The following is a 21,051-nucleotide window of genomic DNA, read 5'->3' as shown; positions in this document are numbered from 1 at the left end:
CAGAGTACGGGCTGTCGTGCAGCGCCATGTAGAATTACAGCTGATGACAGTGAAGAGGTTGAGGATCTTCAATGTGCTTATTCAAGCAAGACCGCTCGCAATCCTATCAATGAAGGCTAATAATAAGCTTTCCAAATGCAAGTTTGTCAGTTTGCCCAGATGGTTCAGTATCATTTCTTTGGGAGTTCACGCCAACAACAACGAGCTGGCACAACAAGATGACTTGCCATGCATTTGATAGTTGACATCAGGTGGGTCCCTCGAGGTCTCTGTGCACCATCCTCATGTGACTTTGCTTGGAGACAACATGCAAAACAAGGAGGGGTGTGGGTGGTGGCATGATACATACTCACATGCTCTCAGCCAACAATACGTTGTAGAGTGAGACATCAGTTGCACAAAAGAGAAAACAAGAGATGCACGAGATTGTGTATCTCAAATCATCTTTTCCCATTGAAATGAATGTAAATACTGTTAATCCGTTCCAGACGAAAAATAGCGCATCATAATGTTGTACTTAAAATATAATTAAACAGTTTTCGTTGCCCTGCAATAATGTAAGATAGACAGACGGACGGATTTACTGTTTTTAAGATGTCTCAGCTCCTCTCATTTTGTGCAGAGGATCAAGAATATATGAGAGTACTGTTATATTGTCTCTCTTCATGTGTTGCTGGACTGCTTGAGTCCTCACACCTTTGCAACATAGATGCTCTTTAGCATTAGCATTAAGCTAGGGAGCTGATAGGCTGAGCTATGTGTTTGATATCTAGTTGGAGAGTAAACTTCAACTGTGGCAATAAAACAGCTTGAAGCCTTAATTGTTTCTTGTTATGAAGTGAATCACTGTGTTTGTACAGTATCTCAAGCCTGTACTTGTAAATCAAAGCCCCCCAAAAAATGTAATAAATGTCAATGTCAGACTTGTACCAAAAATTTAATTTGCTAATAAATAGAGTATACAGAATAATTCATCATATTAATCATCTACACACAGATATAAATATCCATCAAACAGTGCAGTAAACATGATCATTAGTGGTTAACTTAAAATGTATATTAATAAAGAGGTTAGATGGACATTGTCTACTCTGTAACAAAAGCTTCCTTATTGCACGTTTACAAAGGCCTCCTTGTCCGTTAGTTGTTGTCAGCAGAGGTTGGTGGTGTTGGGGAACAAAACAAGGAAATTCATCGAAGGACTCGGGGGGGCTGCCTCCACCCTTCTGCACACAATACACTCGCCCGATTGACTGGGAGAGAGCCAGACTGCACTGCTCCTTGCCGACTAAATCACCTGCCTCAACATGTGCGAGACTGCTGTTTGTGAACAAGCACTTGCTGAGCACTGAAATCACTGTGTGGGTGGAGCTGAGGGCACAGAGGACACACATACACACACACACACAACGGAATTCCTTCAGTTTCACCTTCAAATATCACTTGCAAAATGATGTCCATGGCATTACGCTGCCATCTCTATCACGGCGGACCAGCCACTGACTTTTAGTGTTAGGGCTACTATAGTTTAGTGCTAGCAGAAAATTAATCACACGCTAACACGATTAATAGGTCATGAGTTGTGTTAGTGTTTATCACATATTGTACATTCAATGGTTTGGCACTTCTGCTGTTTTAGTTCGAGAGAACTCCAATTCAGGCGGTCCATTCCAGGCCAAAATGGTCGCGCATCAGGGCCTGTCCGGTAAAGTGAATTCTGAGTTTCGTCTCTAAATACAGTACGTTTATACATGTTGGACTAGAATTGCTAAGAAATGAGAACTATGTAATACGGAATAGTGGAGATATAGCATTTTCATTGCTTTTTTGCCATTTTGGTTTGTCTACATTTTTGGGGCGTTGCTAAAACGGTGCCCAGTGATGGCCCACTATATAAGAACTTGAGCATTAGGATGTCCTGATCCAATATTTACATCGGATATCGGTCCGATACCAGCCCCAATAATAACTAATAATTGGATATACTCTGCTCTTGCTGTTCGATCCGGCAGCATCTGAACCTAGCATGAGTAGAATTTGTTTTTATTGGCTTCTCAGGATACGTTTCATGTATTTTATATTTATTTTATTTAGGTGCAATGCATTCTCATGTTTAAGGTTGAATTTATGGAACCCAAATGTTTGGAATAAATGGCTCATATTTTCTCATATCCACTGTTGCTGACTATTGTTCATTGTTTGAATGGTATCACTTGATCAAATGACTTCTAACATACCATACTAATAAATAAAAAAATAAAAACACGTATCATTCATGCTCATATGGTATCAGATTGATATCTGTATTGTATCCGAAGTGGAAAGTTATATCGGGAGCGCAACTGCGACATGCTAGCTAGCTACGCCTACACACTGAAAATGCATAATTTTAGAACGCCTCATTGTCGGCCTGAGTGCATGCAAATCACAGAGAGAACAGCGGAAAAGGGAGGGATTTTTTTTCTTCTAATTGAGCGACATAACTGGCACGTGGAACTTTAGAACGCCTCGTTGTTGTAGCGTGTAAAAGCCCCGCAATTGTGGGATATATTCCAGTCGGTAGATGACGTAGCTTCCATTTTGTGGCTCGTAATAGCATTTGATTGACAGCTGACAGTTGAACGGGGTTTGGTTTCCACACTCCTTTTTTTTTCATGATTTTGAAGCCTCATTTTACATGCTTGTTTTTTTTTAATAATTCAAATTTGGCTATAACTGCACTCTATTCTTCTTATATCCCTGGCTCACTATTTTGAACCTTTCCTCAACTATTTGTTGAACTCCTCTGCCACATTCTTGCGTTTTTGTGGCTCTTTCTGTAATGCCCTAAAATGCCACAAAATGGGACCAAAGCCTTCTCTAATAGGTAGTAGTAGTGATTAGTATGAAGGAATGACATCAATTGTACATTCTTTTAGCTTCCTAGCTGGATGAATGTGGGTGGAAAATGTCACATTTTCAGTCAGTAGCTTGCATTCATTTAGAAAACAGGCCATGGCTAAGTCCAAGTGTGATCCACAATGTTTGTGCTGCTACAGCCGATGCTTTACCTCGGTTGCCACTCGGACGTTGGTCCCCTTGCTCCGTGACACGGTATCTCTTCACCACGTTGACATAGTCCCTCTCTTCCGAGATGCACTCGTATCTGTCGACAGTCCGGCGTCTCTCGTCGGGGAGGAGGAGCAGGCAGTTGGATTGCATCTGGAGGCAAGGGCTGCTCTCGCCTCCGTGTCTCCACGTGTAGACGGCGTGGTAAGAGTCAATGGGACACGACAGATAAAAAGGGACGCCCTTGGGCACAGCAAGGTGAGTCAATGAAGCCTCATCTTCAGATGACGCCGCGTTTCTTCTGGTCCGGTTTACTTGATTTTGGTCTTAAAGAAATACGAAGGACAAGCTTAGGGATGTTTTTCTTCTTAAACAATACAAACATATAGAAGTGTATTGCATTCACTTTAAAAAATACGACATTTTTTCCTGCCTATTTTTTAGGGAGCTTTTTGTTTTGAGCATTTATTTATTTTTTATTGATTTTTTTCCCTAGTTTTTCGTGTGTGTGTGTGTTATACAGTATATACAATATATATATATATATATATATATATATATATATATATATATATATATATATATATATATATATATATATATATTATGTTATTTAAAAATAACCAGAAAAACAAAGCCAAACAAAAACAGTCCTAAAAATAGAAAAAAAAAGACAGAAAAAGAAATATTCAGAAAAATAACATTTAAAAAAAGATTAGTTAGGGGGGTAAATTATTCAGAAAAAAACTCCAAAACAAAACAAAAATCAGAAAAGTCAAAAACAAAATATATACAATATTATTCAGAAAAACTGAAAAGTAATTTAAAAAAGAGGAAAGAATACTCTGGGGGGAGGGGGGCTGAAAATTAAATACAAAAATACTTTTTAAAAACACCCCCCAAAAATTACTCACAAGTGAATGCAGTACACTTCCATACAAACACATTAAAAACATTTAATGTATTGAGAGCAAGAAGAGCAATGGATATAAGTACGGCACAAACAAAAATCATGTTTTTCTCTAAAAGTTCCAACGTTAATTCATAATTTCACAAATATATATCAATATTCATATGCAAAGATGTACTTTATAAAATTAACCTATAGCCATTGCTTTTTGTAGGCCTAAAACATAGGATGATAAAGGTTTGAGACATTTAATTATTTATTTCTAATGTCTTTAGCAAAAATTAGGCTGAGCTTGAAACACTTCCTGTTTTCTCTTCTTTTAAATTTAAACAGTGTTAAACTGTGTTGTCACCTAGTGGCCAAAAGTGTAATTCCACCCCCCAAAAAAGATAAAAAGTGAGTTATAATAACACCAAAAAAAATTCCACAAAATAGTGGAACCGCAAACCAGCAATGGAAGGGGATTACTGTTTTTGTATCCAGCATTTGCTTACCTGATGTTGATGCAGAACACACACTTGTTTTCCCATCAAAAACATTTTGAATGCCCTCACTGCAGAATAAACAAAAATACGTTCAACCATCAGTCAATTTTATTTCTTTCATACAAAGCCAACAAGTAGATCTTGATTCATTCTTATATGTTTTAGACTTACGGGACAGTTGGGGTGCATCCAGATGGAGTCCAGGAACAATACGGGTCACGAGCAAGAACACAGTCGGCGCAGGATTTGTTATACTCATCACAACTCAGGAGGTCCACCACATAGACTTTCTCTGCAAAATTTACTACTAGTTTTTTCTAGGCAAAAAAACAAAAACAAAAACAATTAGTAGGCACACTTGCACAATCCATACATTCACGTCAGCTTTGCACCCTCATAGATGTTTTCATTTAACAACATGTTCACAATTGTGAGTGTTTTGCATACATTACAAAAAACAAAACTAACCCTAAAAACTGTGGTCGAGAAAAAAAAAAAGCACTCAGTAGTTGTGCTGAAACTGCACGGGAAGATAAACATTTCAAGAACAACAACAACGTCAGATCTACAAATAGATTTTGATGAGCTGTACCTTCTTGGAGTCCAGTTTCATCGACTGTATGCTGGAATTACTGGAGATTTGCGTTTGGGAGATGATGAAAGGTTCGGATCCCGACTCTAGAATTTTATGGATCTTCCTAGAGTCTGTAGGGTTAAAGTACCATATTAAAAGTCAAATAATGTGGAAAAATGTTACTGTCCGTTTAACTCAGAGCAACGATCATTGAAACCCAAAAGATAGCGGTGCACAGTAGTGTAGGCTATATTTGGAATGAGACACAGGATGTGTTTGACTTTGTTGTATGTAGACATAATAAGGCCAAGAAAGCACTAAAAATAGTCAAAGAGTACACAAGTGCATTGTTATGCAGCAAACAGGACATACCAGTGGCCAGCAGCAGAACGTTGTACATGTTCTGGTCCGCCGCTTTGACACGGTCCACAATTATTTTGGTGTAGTTGTTGTTGCTGACGTAGAATGGACTCGTGTAGTGCACTGAGTGGACCCAGTCGCTCATTTCGGGGTGATCCCTCACCACGCCGACGGTGGCAAGCGGCAGCGCGCGGCTGTTGCGTACACACTGAAACACAAGACACACTTGTTTGGTGTTTTGGTCATCATCATCTTCATCATCACACTCTGGGTCAAAATTCAACCCAAATAGGTAACCCAGTGCTGGCCCCAAAAGGGACCGAGATAATATTGGGATATTTCGACCCAGCAAGTCACTCATGTGATAGCTTTGACACTATTTTTACACTGGATTACCTTCCTCACAAAGCCCACTCAGTTTCTGCAGGTGGGCTATGTGCCCTGACTCTGACTTGAACCCTGATCCCAAAGTCACTGGTGTTACTCAGTGAGCCATGCAGTGGTATGCATCAATGCTTTTTGAGATTCCATCCATCCATCCATTTTCTTAACCGCTTTTCCTCACAAGGGTCACAAGCTTCAGCGCTTCAGCCCATCCAAATCCAATCATCAACCCAATCTTCTGGGTCCAAAATAATTAACCCAACACATCCAATCTTCAACCCAATCTGCTGGAATAAAAAAAATAACCCAAGAAATCTAATATTTAACCCAATCTGCTGGGTCAAAAATAAGAAACCCAACAAATCCATTCTTCAACCCAATGTGAAAAAATTAATTAACAAAAACACATCCAATCTTCAACCTAACTTGATGGGTCAACAATAATTAACTTAACAAATCCCATCTTCAACCCACTCTACTAGGCCAAAAATAATTGACCCAACACATTCAACCTTCAACCCAATCTGCTCGGTCAAAAATAATTAACCCAACAAATCCAGACTTTAACCCAATCTGATGGGTCAAAAATAATTAACCCAACATATCCAATCTTCAATATAATCTGTTGGGTCAAAAATAATTAACCCAACACATGTAATCGTCATCTCAATCTGCTGGGTCGAATATACTATAATGAACCCACCGCATCCAATCGTTGGGCAAAAAAAATAAAATAAAAAAATAAACCCAACAAATCCAATTGAATGTGAAGCCTCAAAAGCCTATACAGGCTTGCTGTTCATTGTGCTGGTGTGAGTCACCAACGCTTGGTGAATTCTGCTTTACAATTTATAGACCCGAAACCGCCGCCAATATATCACCAAAAAGAAAGCTGCTTTCAGTAATCCAATTAGAGCAAAGCATGTACGTACGTGTGTGAAAATAATTACATATTGAATATTATTAATGAGAAATCCAGCCGCTGTAGATGCCTAAACAAAATCTGATAGTAGATAAAAGTTCTTTACATTTTGGAGGGAAGCCACACATTGACAATTTATATGTAATTTAACAATTTAAATTCTACAGAAAATCATTAAACAATTCAAATGTTCAGATACTGACTTGCAAATCGAATCTGATTTGGTGTCTGTGCATACACAGGACTTTATTCAAGTCAACTCCTTTTGGCCAGTAAAATCCTCAATCATAGCTGTCACTCACACCTAATGAATGTCTAAGCCTTGGCGGAGGCCTTACTGTGAAGCTCAAAACCACCCCCTTTGTGGGAAGCAGTGATGCACACAAACATTTTCCTCATAGCCACCCACTTATAATACTTCCATCTTTTGTCAAACCCACGCGGCTTAACCACTTGTGACACATTACAACAAATTTGAGTCAGGAAAAACAAACCCAAAATAACACTTACAGTTCCTGGCCTTGGTTCTGGAACAGCCTTGTCATAGCCCTTGAAGGTGGAGTTGTCAAAAATGCCTTCGATGTTTTCCATGGAATAAATACAGACTGCAGTGGCGTTCCTGTAAGATGGACGGAATGATTCAAATGTGAAGGGATTCAAAGGAATCAATTAGGTGGGTTATTTTTCAGTCATTCTGGTAAGAAGATGTAGCAAAGAACTGAACGGACAAGCTAAATAGTGACAGAGCTTGTTCTTGCTTTATAGTAACAAAATAAAGTTGGAACATAGTGTAAATGTTATTTTGGTTATCGTTGCTTGTTGCTATGGCAGATCCATTCTTTGTAAGCTTTCCCATACTTGGCCAGTAAAGATATTTCTGACCATTCTGATGTAGCATGACAAAACGGATTGTGAGTTGCTGAGTAAATACGTTTCCCGACTACCTCCTAGTTTTGTTACTCCCGAGTATTACACACTGCTACGCATTGTTGCATGCAGCCAACAGGTATATTTTTCAGGCATCCACGGCAATCACCGCCGGTGCCGTCTGCATCATGTCACATCCACGGCGGCCTGACGCGTGATTGCCGTGCCGCCATGAACACAGTATAAATGTGGCATTAGCGCCATGTTGTGTCATTGGTCATATACTGTAAATCCTAAATTCAAACACAACCTCTGATAATCAGCGTTCTTGAGTCATACTCATGGGAGGGAGGAACAGATTGCACCACCCTGACTAGTTATGACATTACATAATTAGACTTCTCAATTTTTCCTAGTGATATTAGAACACGGTTGCAATGAATTTCCTTAGAAACATAACATGACATTTTAAATGCTGTTTTGAGTATGAGAAGGAAACAGATGGCCTGAGCATGTTTTTTATTTTTATTTTTATTTTTTAGATGTTTTACCTCATTAAATAAATAATGCATCGGTCACAACATTAGGCGAACAAATATGTTTGAAAGTAATTTTTATTTTTATATATTTATAAAATGTTGTTATTGAAAATATTAGTTTTTATGTTACTCTTAATTCATTCACTACCATTGACGACTATAGACGTCAAAAATTCATGTGAACTATTTCTATTAGTTAAACTTTTTTTTTCATTTAAGTCATGCGAATAATTACGATTACAAATTTTAATCGTCTGACGCCCCTCATTTTAAATTTTTTTTTTTAAAATTAGGGGCGTCAAGCGATTCATTTTTTTAAATTGTAATTAATTACATTACTTCACTAGTTAACTAACAATTAATCACAAATTTTATATCTGTTCTAATGTACAATTCAAAAAATTAGGTTATCATACTTTTGTTAGCAAAAGTGGAAAAAAATGTTAAACTAATAGAAATAGTTCAAATGAATTTTTGACGTCTATAGCAGTCAATGGCAGTGAATGAATTAATAATAATAATAATAATAATAATAATAATAATCCACTGATGACATCATATATTTCTACAATGAGCCATTATGCAGGATCAGCATTAAGTCAATATCTCTGAGCAAATCCTATTTATTTTAGTCTCCATTTAGAAATAAATGCCAAGCTTGCATTTTGAGTGTCACAGTCGTCCACTTTTGGTCGCTACGCAATAGAAGTAAGGGAAAGTGTCAAACCAGTTGCTAGTGAAGAGGGCGTAGACCCTCGTGTCCCGCCAATCTTCGGCATGCTGCACGTAGACGTCCTGCAGGCGGTTGAAATACAAGGACTCCTCTGGGAATCCGCACACCAGTCGAGCCTTGAGAAAAGACGTCCACGTGTTCTGGAAAAATCGCTTTGATCCGCCTTCATCAGTCTAGAAAATGGGAAACAGGTGGCAGGTTGCCCAGGTAGCAAATGTAAGACTGACCCAATAGTTTTTATAATCATTTTCGGCGCCAGCTCACGGACACAGAAAGCTTTCTGGGAAGGAAACAGTCTATAGCAGGGGTGCTCAAGTTCGGTCCTCCAGAGCCCCTATCCAGCCTGTTTTCTATGTTTCTCTCCACTAACACACCTGATTCATGATCAGGATCATTATCAGGCTTCTACAAAGCTTGCTGATTAGCTGATCATTAGATTCAGCTGTGCTGCAGGAGGGAAACATGGAAAACAGGCTGGATAGGGGCTCTCGAGGACCCAACTTGAGCACCCCTGGTCTATAGAATTCTGATGTCATCTGAGTCGGTGTCTGTTGTACCTTACAAACTCTGGCCACTCTGGAAATCCACGGATCGGCTTCCGGGTTGTGGTCGGAGTTCTTTTCGCGGAAAAAGATGTAGATCTTTTCATTGGCGGGGTCGTCTTTCCGCTTCACCCAGGAGGCGGAGACAAACGTGGGCTCTGTAGGAGGACAACATCGATACTGATCAGCCAAAGGAAAGGACATCATCTCTATGACGTGTGCAACACAATGATATACAGCAGAAGGTATAATTAAATTTTCCCCTCATCCATTTTCTATAACGTTTGCCTTCATTGGGGTCACGGGTGATTTTCACATTTATGTATAATAAAACTGTTTATCATAATATAGATTAATTTATTGCTTGTGTTTGTTTTCAAAATAGGAAAAAATAATCATATTAAATCATCATATCGCAATATTCAAAAAATTGCAATTAAATTATTTTTCATAATCATTCAGGCTTAATTTGGACCAAAACTGCAAATTGTAATCACTTTTAATAACCTTGACAAAAAAAAGTAATGCTTTTTTTTTTAATAAGAAAAATAGCACACTTTAACATTGTAGTTTATAAAACAAACTGCATTGATACAATTAAATAAAATGTAAAGATTGAAACAGTTTTTGCCACTTTTTTCAGTTCAATGGACTTTGCGCTGCTCCTTCTGGTGTGACTCAGTAAGTTGCAGTAATAATATTTTTTTTTTTTTTACTGAGGATAAAGAATATATGCCTGGGAGTATTGCTATATTGTCAGTCTATACATAATGATTTACTGTTTGAGTTGAAATATCGCAACTATTAATGCTATTTATTAGCCAGTCAATGGCAATTCCCATTATGTGTTAGCATTAAGCTAGTGGATAACTTAGTTGTGTTGTGTGTTTCTGTTTAATGTTCCTCGAAAAATGCCACCGTTGTCATAATTGATTTGTATTTGATTTAAACGCTTGTGAATGTTGTGATGCAACTTTTTACCCGAGAGCCAACCGTCATACATCCACACATTAGCTCTCCTTCCCGATTTCCTTCTGAACTGCAAGTAGCTTCCGTCCTTATCCAGCGGGGCCACAGCGTACAGATCCCCCTCTTAAAAAATAGCAGACACAAAAACAGACGGCGCCACTCTATTAGCCACCTTTTAACTCTACACCGCTCACAGAGATGACACATCAACACATTTCGACATCACGACTTGAAGAAGCACGCAAGAGGTTCCATTTAACATACCAACTGTGAGCGACAGCGAGTTCTGTGTGTACGTAAACGGAGAGATGCCCGTCCCGTCTTGATGCTCCGTCACGTTAGCGGACTGAAAGTAGAACGGGATGTTTGACAGTCAACATTGCAAATCTGCTCTAAATCGGCCACAAATTAGCTTGGTTTCTTCATTAACGCTTTCATCAGCTCCTCAAACCAGACTTACAGAATTCACAAACTTCCAGCAGTGAGGTCTGAGTCCGTTGGTCCCGCAGACAAACAGATCGTCCCCAAACCTCTGGATGACAGTGATGACATTTTCACAAGGATCCTGCACAGCAGGCAGAGTGTTATTAACACACACAAGCGCCACCACATAATTAAAGTCATCTTCATGGTTACCAACCTGCTGGCACGGCTCTTCCCTTGTGACCTCCAGATGGATTTTCTGCAGGGAATATACTGCACGTTGGTGACATAAAACTAATGAAAGAATCTGCAGTGCGTGCAAATGGATGCTTGTTTTGCTGTTAAATGCTCAACGTTTGCCTCGAACGGCACTTAACTCATTCACTGCCAATGACGGCTATAGACGTCAAAAATTCATTTGCACTATTTCTATTAGTTTAACCTTTTTTCCCACTTTTGTTAACAAGAGTATGAAAACATTTTTTAAATAGAAATACAGATATAAAATGTGTGATTAATCGTGAGTTAACTATTGAAGTCATTCGATTAATTACGACTAAAAATGGTAATCGCCTGACGCCCCTAATTTTTAATAATCTTTTCTTAAAAAAAAAAAAAAAAAAGATTAAAAATTGGAAAAAAATTATTATAATTATTTATTAAAAAAAAAAAAGATGATTAAAAATTAGGGGTGTCAGGTGATTAAAATTTTTAATCGTAATTAATCGCATGACTTCACTAGTTAACTCAAATTTGATCTGTTCTAAATATACAATAAAAAAATATAGGTTTTCATACTCTTGTTAACAAAAGTAGAAAAAAATTTAAACTAATAGAAATAGTTTAAATGAATTTTTGACGTCTGTAGCCGCCAATGGCAGTGAATGAGTTAAGGTAATGTCAAGTGGAATAAAAGCATTACCTTGATGAATTCTAGCCCAGAATCACAACGTTTTATGGCACCTCTGCCATTAAGTGAAGTATAAATCTACATGGTGGTGTCAACAGTCAGCTTTGTGCGTGTTTCAGATGGAAACGTGGCTTTAGTCAAGGTGGCGGGATTATGAACACTTAAAGAGAGCAGTCAACTTTGGCCCAAAACATTCACGTGACTACAAGAAGGCTGAAGCTGAAGCGGAAGTGCGCCACCTCAAGCATACATCTTAACAGTCAACACCAACAACAACAAAAAGTTGGACTGGTAGCCTTCAGCCAAAACCCACACCTAAAATACAACACAGAATCTGCAGGATGATTTAAAGGCGGGTGCGAACAGAAGATGTCCCCACTGTTGCATAAATTTAAAACACTCCCACGTCGACAAATGAGTTGCTAAATGTTGCTAACTCATCCTTTTATGTTGACAAATTATTGACCAATCTGATGTGTTGCAAATGTCTCTCTTCCTTTGATGATGCAACATTTATGGCTCAATGAGAAAATTCCACCCTATGCCAATGATGGTATTTTTTAAAACATGTAATATATTGAGAGAGAAAGAGCAAAAATATTCCACGGTTTCAGTGTGCCGATTCCTCTGCTTGTTTACAGTAAACAAATCATAGGTTTTCCAGACAAACATAACGTATCGTCTCACAATACACATATTAATAAATGATCAAAGATGTACATTATAAAAGGAATCTACAGTTGTTGCTTTCTGTAGGTTTAAAAAGCAGGATTAGAGAGGATTTAACATTGAATTAATCTTGAGCAAAAAGTAGGCTGACTACAAATTTGTGGCTCGCGATTCCCAAATTTGCATTTTTCTCGGTGGACCTTGTTGAAAAACGTTTAGGAGACTTCAGGAAGAGAGGAGATCAAAATTCAAATTCTAAGAATCACAACATTCTTTTTTAAGCTACCTAGCGCACCAGTAGTGTTCTCTGTTTAACTGGCGTTTTTTTGTGTGTTTGTTTTTTTCGTTTTTTTGTGGCAAAAATTGAGGGGACAAATTGTGGTCCTCATTATTCATAAATCTGAGGGGGCGTGTCCTATTCCTATTCTTAGTAGCCAAGAGAGGAGTTGGTCGCTACACTACTTTCCCAACTATTTTTCTTCTGCTTCTTTTTTTTTTTTCTCGTGGTCGGTTGCGCTGGCAAACAGGACCACCAGACCCGAACTGGCCGAACCGGCCCAGAAGGGTAAACCCCGCCTTCCCTGAATTGGACACAAAGCATTTTGTATGCTGGCATCTCGTAACCAGCACTTGATCAGCATCTGCTGAATGAAAGCGCAGCTTGGCAAAGGCTACAGCTGTCATTAGACAATCAGCCATGATGAGCCACTGTGTAATCTTTATCGGTGCAATCCAATTATCTCTCCGGCTGCACCAACAACTCTGCCGCCTCCTCCACGCTAAATCTCGCAGCTGATGTGCATGGAAAAGTGAGCAGAAGATAAAAGTGGCACCCACCTGAGCGATTTGATAGCGATCCAAGTCAAGCTTGAGCACAAAGTTAGTCCCTCCTACGTAAATCTCCCCAGAGTCTTCGTGATGAAATAAAACTGTGTGGTTTTGATAGACTGGGTAGTCAAACGTTCCTCTGATGACATCTGGAAGATAAAGCAGCAGCAGACTATCAGTTATTTTCTTCAAGGAAGTCAGTGAAGGTGAAACTGGACCGCGGACGCTGGCCAAAACATCAGGCACACCATGTACAGCTGTGTCAACAATTCTGCCTATCAGCAGAATGTGAACCTCCGCCAAGGTCAAACAGTCCAATTGGATGAGACTCAAAATGTTCACCTTCATACATTTGTGTGAATTTTGTGCAAATTCTTAAGATTCCTGGTGGGGAAAAAATGCCAGACGTTTTGGGATTAGCCTACAATGAAAACACCTGATCAACACGAATAGAGTGGTAATCTAACAATGCTATATAGTTTTACTTTGGCAACGTTTTCATAAAAAGAAGGTCAAAATATTAGGAACTTTTCTCAGCTCTACATCTCTGATCTATAACCACAATGAACTCCTACCGGTATTTTTGTATCTTTTACTTTAGATCTCATAATGTCATATTGTGGCCAATAGGTGCCAATCTTTTTATTATACAATTTTCATGACTACATTTAACACATTTCCCGCTTATTTCTTTATATCATCATCTCATAAAATGTATTCGTGGTTTACCTTTGCTCAGTAGTCTGGGAATATTTCTAGATCCAACGGTCGGCGTGTCCTCTGAACTGACGTGGAGGGTCCAGTGAAAATGTGCCAGAAAAGACAGGACAAGATTTGGAATTAGCTTCATCTTGTGCATTCATTTATGCGTGGTTTTCCCGCAGCGACTGGTCCACATCCGCGCAGGTCCTCACTTCTATACTCCGCACTGACTCATGCTCGAACACGCCCCCTGTTTGTAAACACAGGAAAATGTGAACAACTGCCCGACTTTCCCAAACAAACTACTTAAAAGCCAGACTGACCAGAGTAAAGTGGATGTTACATAATAGCTGATTTATTGCAAATAAAAAAGGTATCAACGTCTCAGAAAGGCTTTCATGTCATTTTAATGTGTTTGTGTGTAGCCATGACCATTTTGAAAAACAACAACAATGAATCATGTCGAAGTGCGGTTAGAATACATTAGGCTCAAAAGTTGGAATTGTATGTTCATAAAAAAACAGGCCAACTTCAACATGAGATGAAGTTAACATTTCAATTATCTATTTTAATTCGAATTGTAATTTCAAAACCCTGATTTTGTCAAGACAAACCCTATTCTTCTATATTGTATTTTGTTTGAAACAGAACAATAAATAAAGATACAAGTTAGATACAAATCATAAATGAAAGTTTCAAGATAAATATTTAAGCACATGCGTCATTATTTAATTAATTGATGGACGATTTAAGGCATTATTTCACATGAAATATGGAATACTGTATATTTAATTGGCTTCATCTCTTTCATTTGGGTACAAAGATGTTTCCATTCAGACTATAATTTTATGTTTCATTTTTATTTCATTTTTTACAATAAGTTATCAGTATTTCTCATTCTTTGTATGCAATTTTCATGTGACTGAGTAGTTGTTCCGCAGCCAAGTCTTAACCTGTCAAATTAGATGAAGTATGCAGTCATGATGTAATTAACTTAAGTGTGTTAACTTCTACAATTAGGGTTATATTTGGTTTTGGCGTGACAGAGAGCTGTGTGGTCCAGATACTGATTAGGGTGTGTCGTGCAATTGCAAAGGAAAACCTCTGCTTATGTAATAGCTAGTATGGTGATTTTGAAGTCAAGGTTGTTATCTACTCGTTCACCATTAAGTGCTATTGTGTATATCTAACCTGGAAAAACAAACAAACGGATTAAGTCCTATATTTAAGAAAAAAAATCTCGACTGGTCCTGTAAACAAAAAAAAAGATCATTCATGCTGAAATACACTGTCATAGAGATTGAGGTTCCTCGCTTTACGATGGTTATACAATGTTTGACGGATATAAACGTCGTGTTTTTTTGGGGGGGGTTTTATGTCACAAAAATGTTATGTTTTTATGACTTTACTGCTGTATAACCGTTAATGTAGCAAGGTTTACGATAGACTATGATCAAATTCACCGCCGTGGGAACGGAACCCCGTCGTAAATCGAAGAACCTTGCTTCGCACTCGAGTGTGGAACGAACGACCCGCCTACTCTGAATAGTCCAATCAGGTGCCAAGTTATGAGCTACTTCCTTTTCACTTCCGCATGTTGTCGACGGTTAACCAGCCATGGTAAACACGTCTTCTCTTAATATCTAACCGTGTATTTGGCAAGTAATGCAATGGAATGTGTAATGAAACTTTTCTGAATATGCGAAGTGCATTTGATCGATAGTTTTGTCCTGAGTTATCTAAGCTAGTGGCTAGAATGGAGTTGTTGCTTGCAAGTTGCTGTCGCTCATGTGATTGTTTTCCTCTCATAGCGGTTCCGATTCTGTGGAGATTTGGACTGCCCCGATTGGGTGCTTGCCGAAATCAGCACGCTGGCGAAAATTGTAAGTACTGTTTGGCTTTATCAGAATGACACACATTGTCGTTTAAATGATGCCATGTTCTTATCGTCTTCTTTGTTATGCCAGTCTAGTGTCAAAATGAAACTCCTTTGTGCTCAAGTACTGAAAGGTCTGCTGGGGGATGATATTGATGTAAGTTTTTTTTTCTTTTTTTTTTTAGCGTTCGCATAACATATAACCAACATTAATGTGCTCTCTACCTTTTCTTTAGTATGACAAAGTCACAAAGCTTACAGCTGATGCAAAGTTTGGTAAGTGCCCTCCCTTCTGAAAATGCTAATTACTTGCTAATTATATGATGCTGTTAGTTAATATTGTTTTCTGTGACTGCAATGCTGTGACTGCAACGGGATTTTGTGATAATCTGTCTTCCAGACAGTGGAGACATTAAAGCCAGTGTTGCTGTGCTCAGCTTTATTTTGTCCAGTGCGGCAAAGCATGACGTCGACAGTGAATCTTTGTCCAGTGAGCTGCAGCAGCTCGGTCTACCGAAAGGTTGGTCCCTAAACTCGACGCAAGCACAGGGAAAATATATTACAATATTCAAATTTGAGATGTTCCATTGATCATTCTTTCAGAACACACAATGGGACTGTGCAAGTCGTATGAAGATAAACATTCCGCAGTGCAAGACAAACTGCGAGAAACCAGCTTGAGATGTAAGTATTATCCGATTGCTCACTTCCGATAAAGTACACAAACACATTCACCCTTGTGGATTTCAGTGGGTCGACTGGAAGCAGTCTCCTGGAGGGTGGACTACACTCTGAGCTCCAGCGAGATGAAGGAAGTCAACGAAGCGGTCGTTCAGCTAAAGCTGCAAGCTCAAGGAGCTGAGTCGGGCTCCTCACAAAGCACTCTGGTCTCACTTTCTGCTGACAAGTTGAGAGTCTTGCTTTCAGGTTTGTCCTGCACCAAATTCCAAATATTTTAGCATCCATCAGTTATCCTCATGATACCATAATAATTATCTGTTTTTGGTGCTTTTCTTGTAGAGCTCAAACAAGCCCAGACGATGATGAATGCTTTACAATAACCAGCAGAATTAATTCCCTCCTTCTTGATTTCAACAAATGCCATTTCCATTGTTATATATTTTTTCTTGTTTATTTTGATAATTAAATGTACTGCTTGTTACTTGAACTGATATTTAGTTGTATTTTCTACATTCATGGTGTAGTGGTAATAAAAATACTTATACAGTGTTTTTAAATTATTAAAAAGTGTGTTTTTTTTATCTTTAAATAGCCAAAATGTCTACAACTGCACTATGACTACATGTACCAGCATGCATTGCGGCTTCCGTCACTCATGTGCTTCCGCCTGGTTCAAGCAAGGCTTTTAAACCTATATTTTTCACATTGTTAAATTATTTATTTTTTTTAGATATATTAGCATGACTTAATTTAAATGTTATCTTTCGACCATCGCTATTAAGAGGACGGGAATCTTTACAGAAAGGACATCTCGCGATATCGAAAGCCTCGTTGGCGGTAACGTTACAAAACATTTTTGGTAACAAGCATGCTGTAAGACAAGCGGTCGTGACAAGCAGAACCTCATCGAACAGATAATAAAATCTCGCAAGTTATGCGAACTGTTCCTTAAAGTTATATTGCAGCAGCGGTGACGTCTATTTCCTGGTTCGGGTAAGTCTTTAAACTCATGCACTGTCAACGTCGTTTTCGAACGACAGTAAAGACGGTATATTTTACTTATTAACATCACCAAACATGTATGGAAATTGTGCATAATATGCATGTGGTGGTCTGAATGAGAAAGTTATGTACCTGAAGGATTCTATGCGGCGTCATAAATAGGCTAGCGCACATCTGAAAGTTGAAATCTATATAAAAAATATTTGCAGATAAGATTAGGTTCGATAATCCCGCTAACGCTAATTAAGAGTGAGGCACATTGAGGTCAACGAGCAGCTGCAGAAAAGCAAGGCAATAAAGCTGTGGTAAGAATAATAAATACACACATGAATAAAGCAGCTTTGTGTGCATAATCTAATGACATCAATTATATATAAGTTCAAACGCAAATTTCACCTTACGTGGGAACATACTGTACCACGCTGAGCAGCACATTAGAAACAGCTTTCAATAGTGTACTGACATAAGGACATCAGTGCAACCTGACTGAACCAATGTTTGTGTGCAGTTGCATAACAGCCGAGTGCATTCCAACAACGATGCCCGAAGGACCCGAGCTGCACCTGGCCAGCCTCTTCGTAAATACAATTTGCGAGGGGGTGCTGTTTTCTGGCCCGGTCAAAAAGTCCGACGTCAGCAAGAGTCCTGAAGTGGTATTCGCCTGCGAGGCGTACCGCATCAGTGCCGCTTCCAGAGGGAAGGAAGTGAAACTCACGTTGACGCCAATTAAGAGTGATGACAAAAAGGCCAAAGAGGCACAGCAGCCCGTGGACATCGTCTTTCGCTTTGGCATGTCGGGCTTTTTCCGCTTCACCGCGGAGGACGAGCTGCCCAAACATGCCCATCTGTGTTTTTATTCCAAAGAAAAGCCCAGCAAAGTGCTCAGCTACGTGGACGCACGCAGGTTCGGCAGCTGGCAGCCGCACGGAACCTGGCAGCCCGACAGAGGACCCTGCATCATGTTTGAGTACGAAAGCTTCAGGTTAGAGATGCATGTCATCGTAAAGGTCAAATCTAAAAACGTAATGACTTGACACGCTGGTGACGTTTTTGCAGGGAGAACGTGGTGTCGCACCTGTCTGAGCGTGCCTTCGACAGGCCCATCTGTGAAGTCCTGCTCAATCAGAAGTACTTCAATGGCATCGGCAACTATCTCAGGGCGGAAATTCTTTACAGGTGAAGGAGGATGGGCTACTTCGAGAAGATACACACGTAACATAACATGCATCTTACTGACAACTCAGTCTAATGTATTTTTGCACCTGTCATGTATTAGTAATGAGGCACCCACAGTATTAGGAACAACAATAGCAATGCATACAAAAATCACAAAAATTATTCTTTCCTAAGTTGCTTAGGTGTATCTAAAGATGTTTAAGAATTCTGTTAGTTGAAAGTAAAAAAAAAGTGCAGTTCAAAATCGGACTTCAAGTATCAGTATCGGGCCTTTAACTGAAACTTAGGGTCTGACATCAAGTCCTCCTTGCCATTAGTTGGCGCTATATTATTTATTCAATAATTTCTATTTACAATCAAAAATCAAGTACATCAAACAAATACCTTTCAATACGGGAAACTACTTTTTCAGAGGCTAATTTCTACCTCATTTTTATATTATAAATCATGGATTACTTTGTCATGTAATAATATTATTTTTTGAGAGTGAATTTTTTGTTTTCACTAGTATTAATTATAGTCATCTAAAAAAAACAAAACTCATAACATTATTTTCAAGATGGCTGACAGTAAGTGGATATGTTTAAACAATATTTTAAACAGTTTATATTTAAACAAGTATTGTAACTACACACCATTGAAATAAATAAATAAATAAAAACTATAAGTCAGGTCAATTGAACAGGGCTCATTAATTTTTGTGACCATAATGAAAAATCAAAAACTATTCATGCTGGTAATAACCATGTTAAATCAGACAAACATGTTTTTAAAAATATGTAGTAATTCAGCCGTAAAAAAAAAAGCCATCATATACAAGAAGGTTTTACCAATAATTTCTAACCATCCCTTGTGGATTTTCCTTTTTGAAAAAATAACTACAAACTGATGACATTTCATAGAAACTGGTAATGACCCAAAATACTTTCAATTTGTACATTTCTAGGTCAAACATCCCGCCTTTTGTGCCTGCCCGCACCGTACTTGAAGGCCTTGAGTCAGAGGACCCTTGTGAAGACGAGAAGCCTTCGAAGAATGACATTTTGAACCAAAAGGTCAACTTCAGCATTAGCACCCCCCCCTCCCTCCCAAAATCAAATGTTTCAACATCTAACAATGTCACGCTCTGCAGGCTGCGACGACAGCTCGAAAGATCACAATGAAAGACGAGCGTGCCGACCTACTCCGGCTGTGCCACACGGTTCCCCTAGAGGTGGTCCGTTTAGGTGGGCGCCAATGACATCACCGAGGTTCATTCCCAGCCCAGATTCAGAGGTTTAAACAACAAGGTTGTTTTTCTTCATTTGGTAGGCGGGAAAGGCTACGACCCAGAGAAAGCCGACTACTCCGCATTTGAGGCCTGGCTGCAATGTTACTACGTAGACGGAATGAAATCGATACGTGACCACAATGGAAGGACGATGTGGTTCAAAGTAGGTGACGCCGTTCCTATTCCGTGTGATTTCTAGCATTACTGATACTAAAACAAATATTGTAATTGCAGGGTGATCCAGGCCCCATGGCTCCGAAAGGTAAATAAATATCAGACTAAAAATCAAGGCAGGAAAAAAAGCTCCATGTGTTTTTCCTCATCCACCAGATTCTAAATCACCAAAGGCCAAAAAGAGAATGAAAAAAGATGAGGAACATGATTACACCAGCAAGAAAAAGGTATAAACCATCAGGTTTGCGATTACAAAGTAACACCTGTGTTTTTACATCATAGGGTGCCAGCACACAATCCGAAAGCACAGGGAAGACAAAAACGGTCAAAAAGGAAGTCAAAGTGGCAAAAGGAAAAAAGGATGAGCCTCAAAAAGAAGCCACACCCCCAAGAACTGCAAAATCCTTGAAAGTGAACATGCCACAACGTGAACACAAATCGCCTGCGAGTAGGAGGGCGACGACAGAGCCAGCAGAAGGTTGAGACTCCAAAAGACTCCAAAGAAGAAATATTGAAATACTGCGATGTGAACTCATCACTTCTTTTTTTCGCAGGTTCTCGGAGGCGTAGCGGGAGACTGCCAAGACAAAATGTCAAGTAAAAACAAAAGGGAAGCCATCACTGGATTTGAACACTATTTTATTATTATTTTTTGTATATTTTTAATAATAAAACAAATAACTGGATTAAAATGACATCATTTATGCACACATTTCATTTTGACAGCTTCATCCTGTTGCCCGAAGTATTAATCATTCACTGCCATTGACGGCTATAGACGTTCAAAATTCATTTGAACTATTTCTATTAGTTTTACATTTTTTTCCCACTTTTGTTAACAAGAGTATGAAATATATTTTTTTACATTTAGACCAGATATAAAATTTGTGATTAATCATGAGTTAACTATTGAAGTCATGCAATTAATTAAAAATAAAAAAAATGTTATCACCTGACGCCCAAATTTTAACTCATTCACTGCCATTGATGGCTTTGGACGTCAACAA

At 38.7% G+C, this 21,051-nt stretch overlaps 3 protein-coding genes across 4 annotated transcripts; 2 read left to right on the top strand and 1 right to left on the bottom strand.

Moving 5' to 3' along the window:
• Nucleotides 1-918: 918 nt before the first annotated feature.
• sema7a (semaphorin 7A (JohnMiltonHagen blood group)) lies at nt 919-17,705 on the bottom strand. Of its 2 annotated transcripts, none has more exons than XM_077567649.1 (16): nt 17,557-17,705; nt 13,893-14,115; nt 13,173-13,312; nt 10,974-11,015; nt 10,794-10,898; nt 10,598-10,679; nt 10,346-10,456; nt 9,380-9,522; nt 8,817-8,995; nt 7,194-7,302; nt 5,390-5,585; nt 5,036-5,148; nt 4,615-4,760; nt 4,453-4,511; nt 3,051-3,374; nt 919-1,371 (listed from the first exon to the last, which is right to left on the bottom strand). In XM_077567649.1, exons 2-16 carry the CDS (start codon nt 14,020-14,022, stop codon nt 1,355-1,357), a joined length of 1,896 nt encoding a protein of 631 aa, XP_077423775.1. In that variant the 5' UTR covers nt 14,023-14,115; nt 17,557-17,705; the 3' UTR covers nt 919-1,354. The 2 variants fall into 2 exon arrangements, with proteins under 2 accessions (XP_077423775.1, XP_077423774.1); XM_077567648.1 differs by lacking the exon at nt 17,557-17,705 and adding an exon at nt 16,477-16,620.
• On the top strand, nt 15,407-16,971 carry commd4 (COMM domain containing 4). The gene is made up of 8 exons (XM_077567651.1): nt 15,407-15,485; nt 15,677-15,748; nt 15,833-15,898; nt 15,978-16,017; nt 16,142-16,261; nt 16,345-16,425; nt 16,492-16,668; nt 16,762-16,971. Exons 1-8 carry the CDS (start codon nt 15,483-15,485, stop codon nt 16,800-16,802), a joined length of 600 nt encoding a protein of 199 aa, XP_077423777.1. The 5' UTR covers nt 15,407-15,482; the 3' UTR covers nt 16,803-16,971.
• On the top strand, nt 17,087-20,739 carry neil1 (nei-like DNA glycosylase 1). Its single transcript, XM_077567650.1, has 10 exons — nt 17,087-17,415; nt 17,933-18,406; nt 18,481-18,600; nt 19,547-19,655; nt 19,733-19,826; nt 19,912-20,033; nt 20,105-20,132; nt 20,201-20,271; nt 20,327-20,522; nt 20,599-20,739. Exons 2-10 carry the CDS (start codon nt 17,964-17,966, stop codon nt 20,643-20,645), a joined length of 1,230 nt encoding a protein of 409 aa, XP_077423776.1. The 5' UTR covers nt 17,087-17,415; nt 17,933-17,963; the 3' UTR covers nt 20,646-20,739.
• The last annotated feature ends 312 nt before the right edge of the window (nt 20,740-21,051 follow it).

This window comes from Vanacampus margaritifer, chromosome 6, assembly GCF_051991255.1.
Source record: "Vanacampus margaritifer isolate UIUO_Vmar chromosome 6, RoL_Vmar_1.0, whole genome shotgun sequence".
NCBI lineage: Eukaryota > Metazoa > Chordata > Actinopteri > Syngnathiformes > Syngnathidae > Vanacampus > Vanacampus margaritifer.
Note: the sequence above shows the minus strand (reverse complement) of the source record. Positions and strands in the feature narration are given on the sequence as shown.

Coding starts and splice junctions, on each gene's coding strand:
- commd4 (XM_077567651.1), top strand. Junction 15,749..15,832: donor TCAGCACGCTGGCGAAAATT/GTAAGTACTGTT, acceptor TTGTTATGCCAG/TCTAGTGTCAAAATGAAACT. Junction 15,899..15,977: donor TGCTGGGGGATGATATTGAT/GTAAGTTTTTTT, acceptor CCTTTTCTTTAG/TATGACAAAGTCACAAAGCT.
- sema7a (XM_077567649.1), bottom strand. CDS start 14,022: ATGCACAAGATGAAGCTAATTCCAAATCTTGTCCTGTCTTTTCTGGCA. Junction 9,523..10,345: donor GTATGACGGTTGGCTCTCGG/GTAAAAAGTTGC, acceptor GTCCTCCTACAG/AGCCCACGTTTGTCTCCGCC. Junction 3,375..4,452: donor GTGTTCTGCATCAACATCAG/GTAAGCAAATGC, acceptor TATTTCTTTAAG/ACCAAAATCAAGTAAACCGG.
- neil1 (XM_077567650.1), top strand. CDS start 17,964: ATGCCCGAAGGACCCGAGCTGCACCTGGCCAGCCTCTTCGTAAATACA. Junction 18,601..19,546: donor AGGGCGGAAATTCTTTACAG/GTGAAGGAGGAT, acceptor GTACATTTCTAG/GTCAAACATCCCGCCTTTTG. Junction 19,827..19,911: donor CCTAGAGGTGGTCCGTTTAG/GTGGGCGCCAAT, acceptor TTCATTTGGTAG/GCGGGAAAGGCTACGACCCA.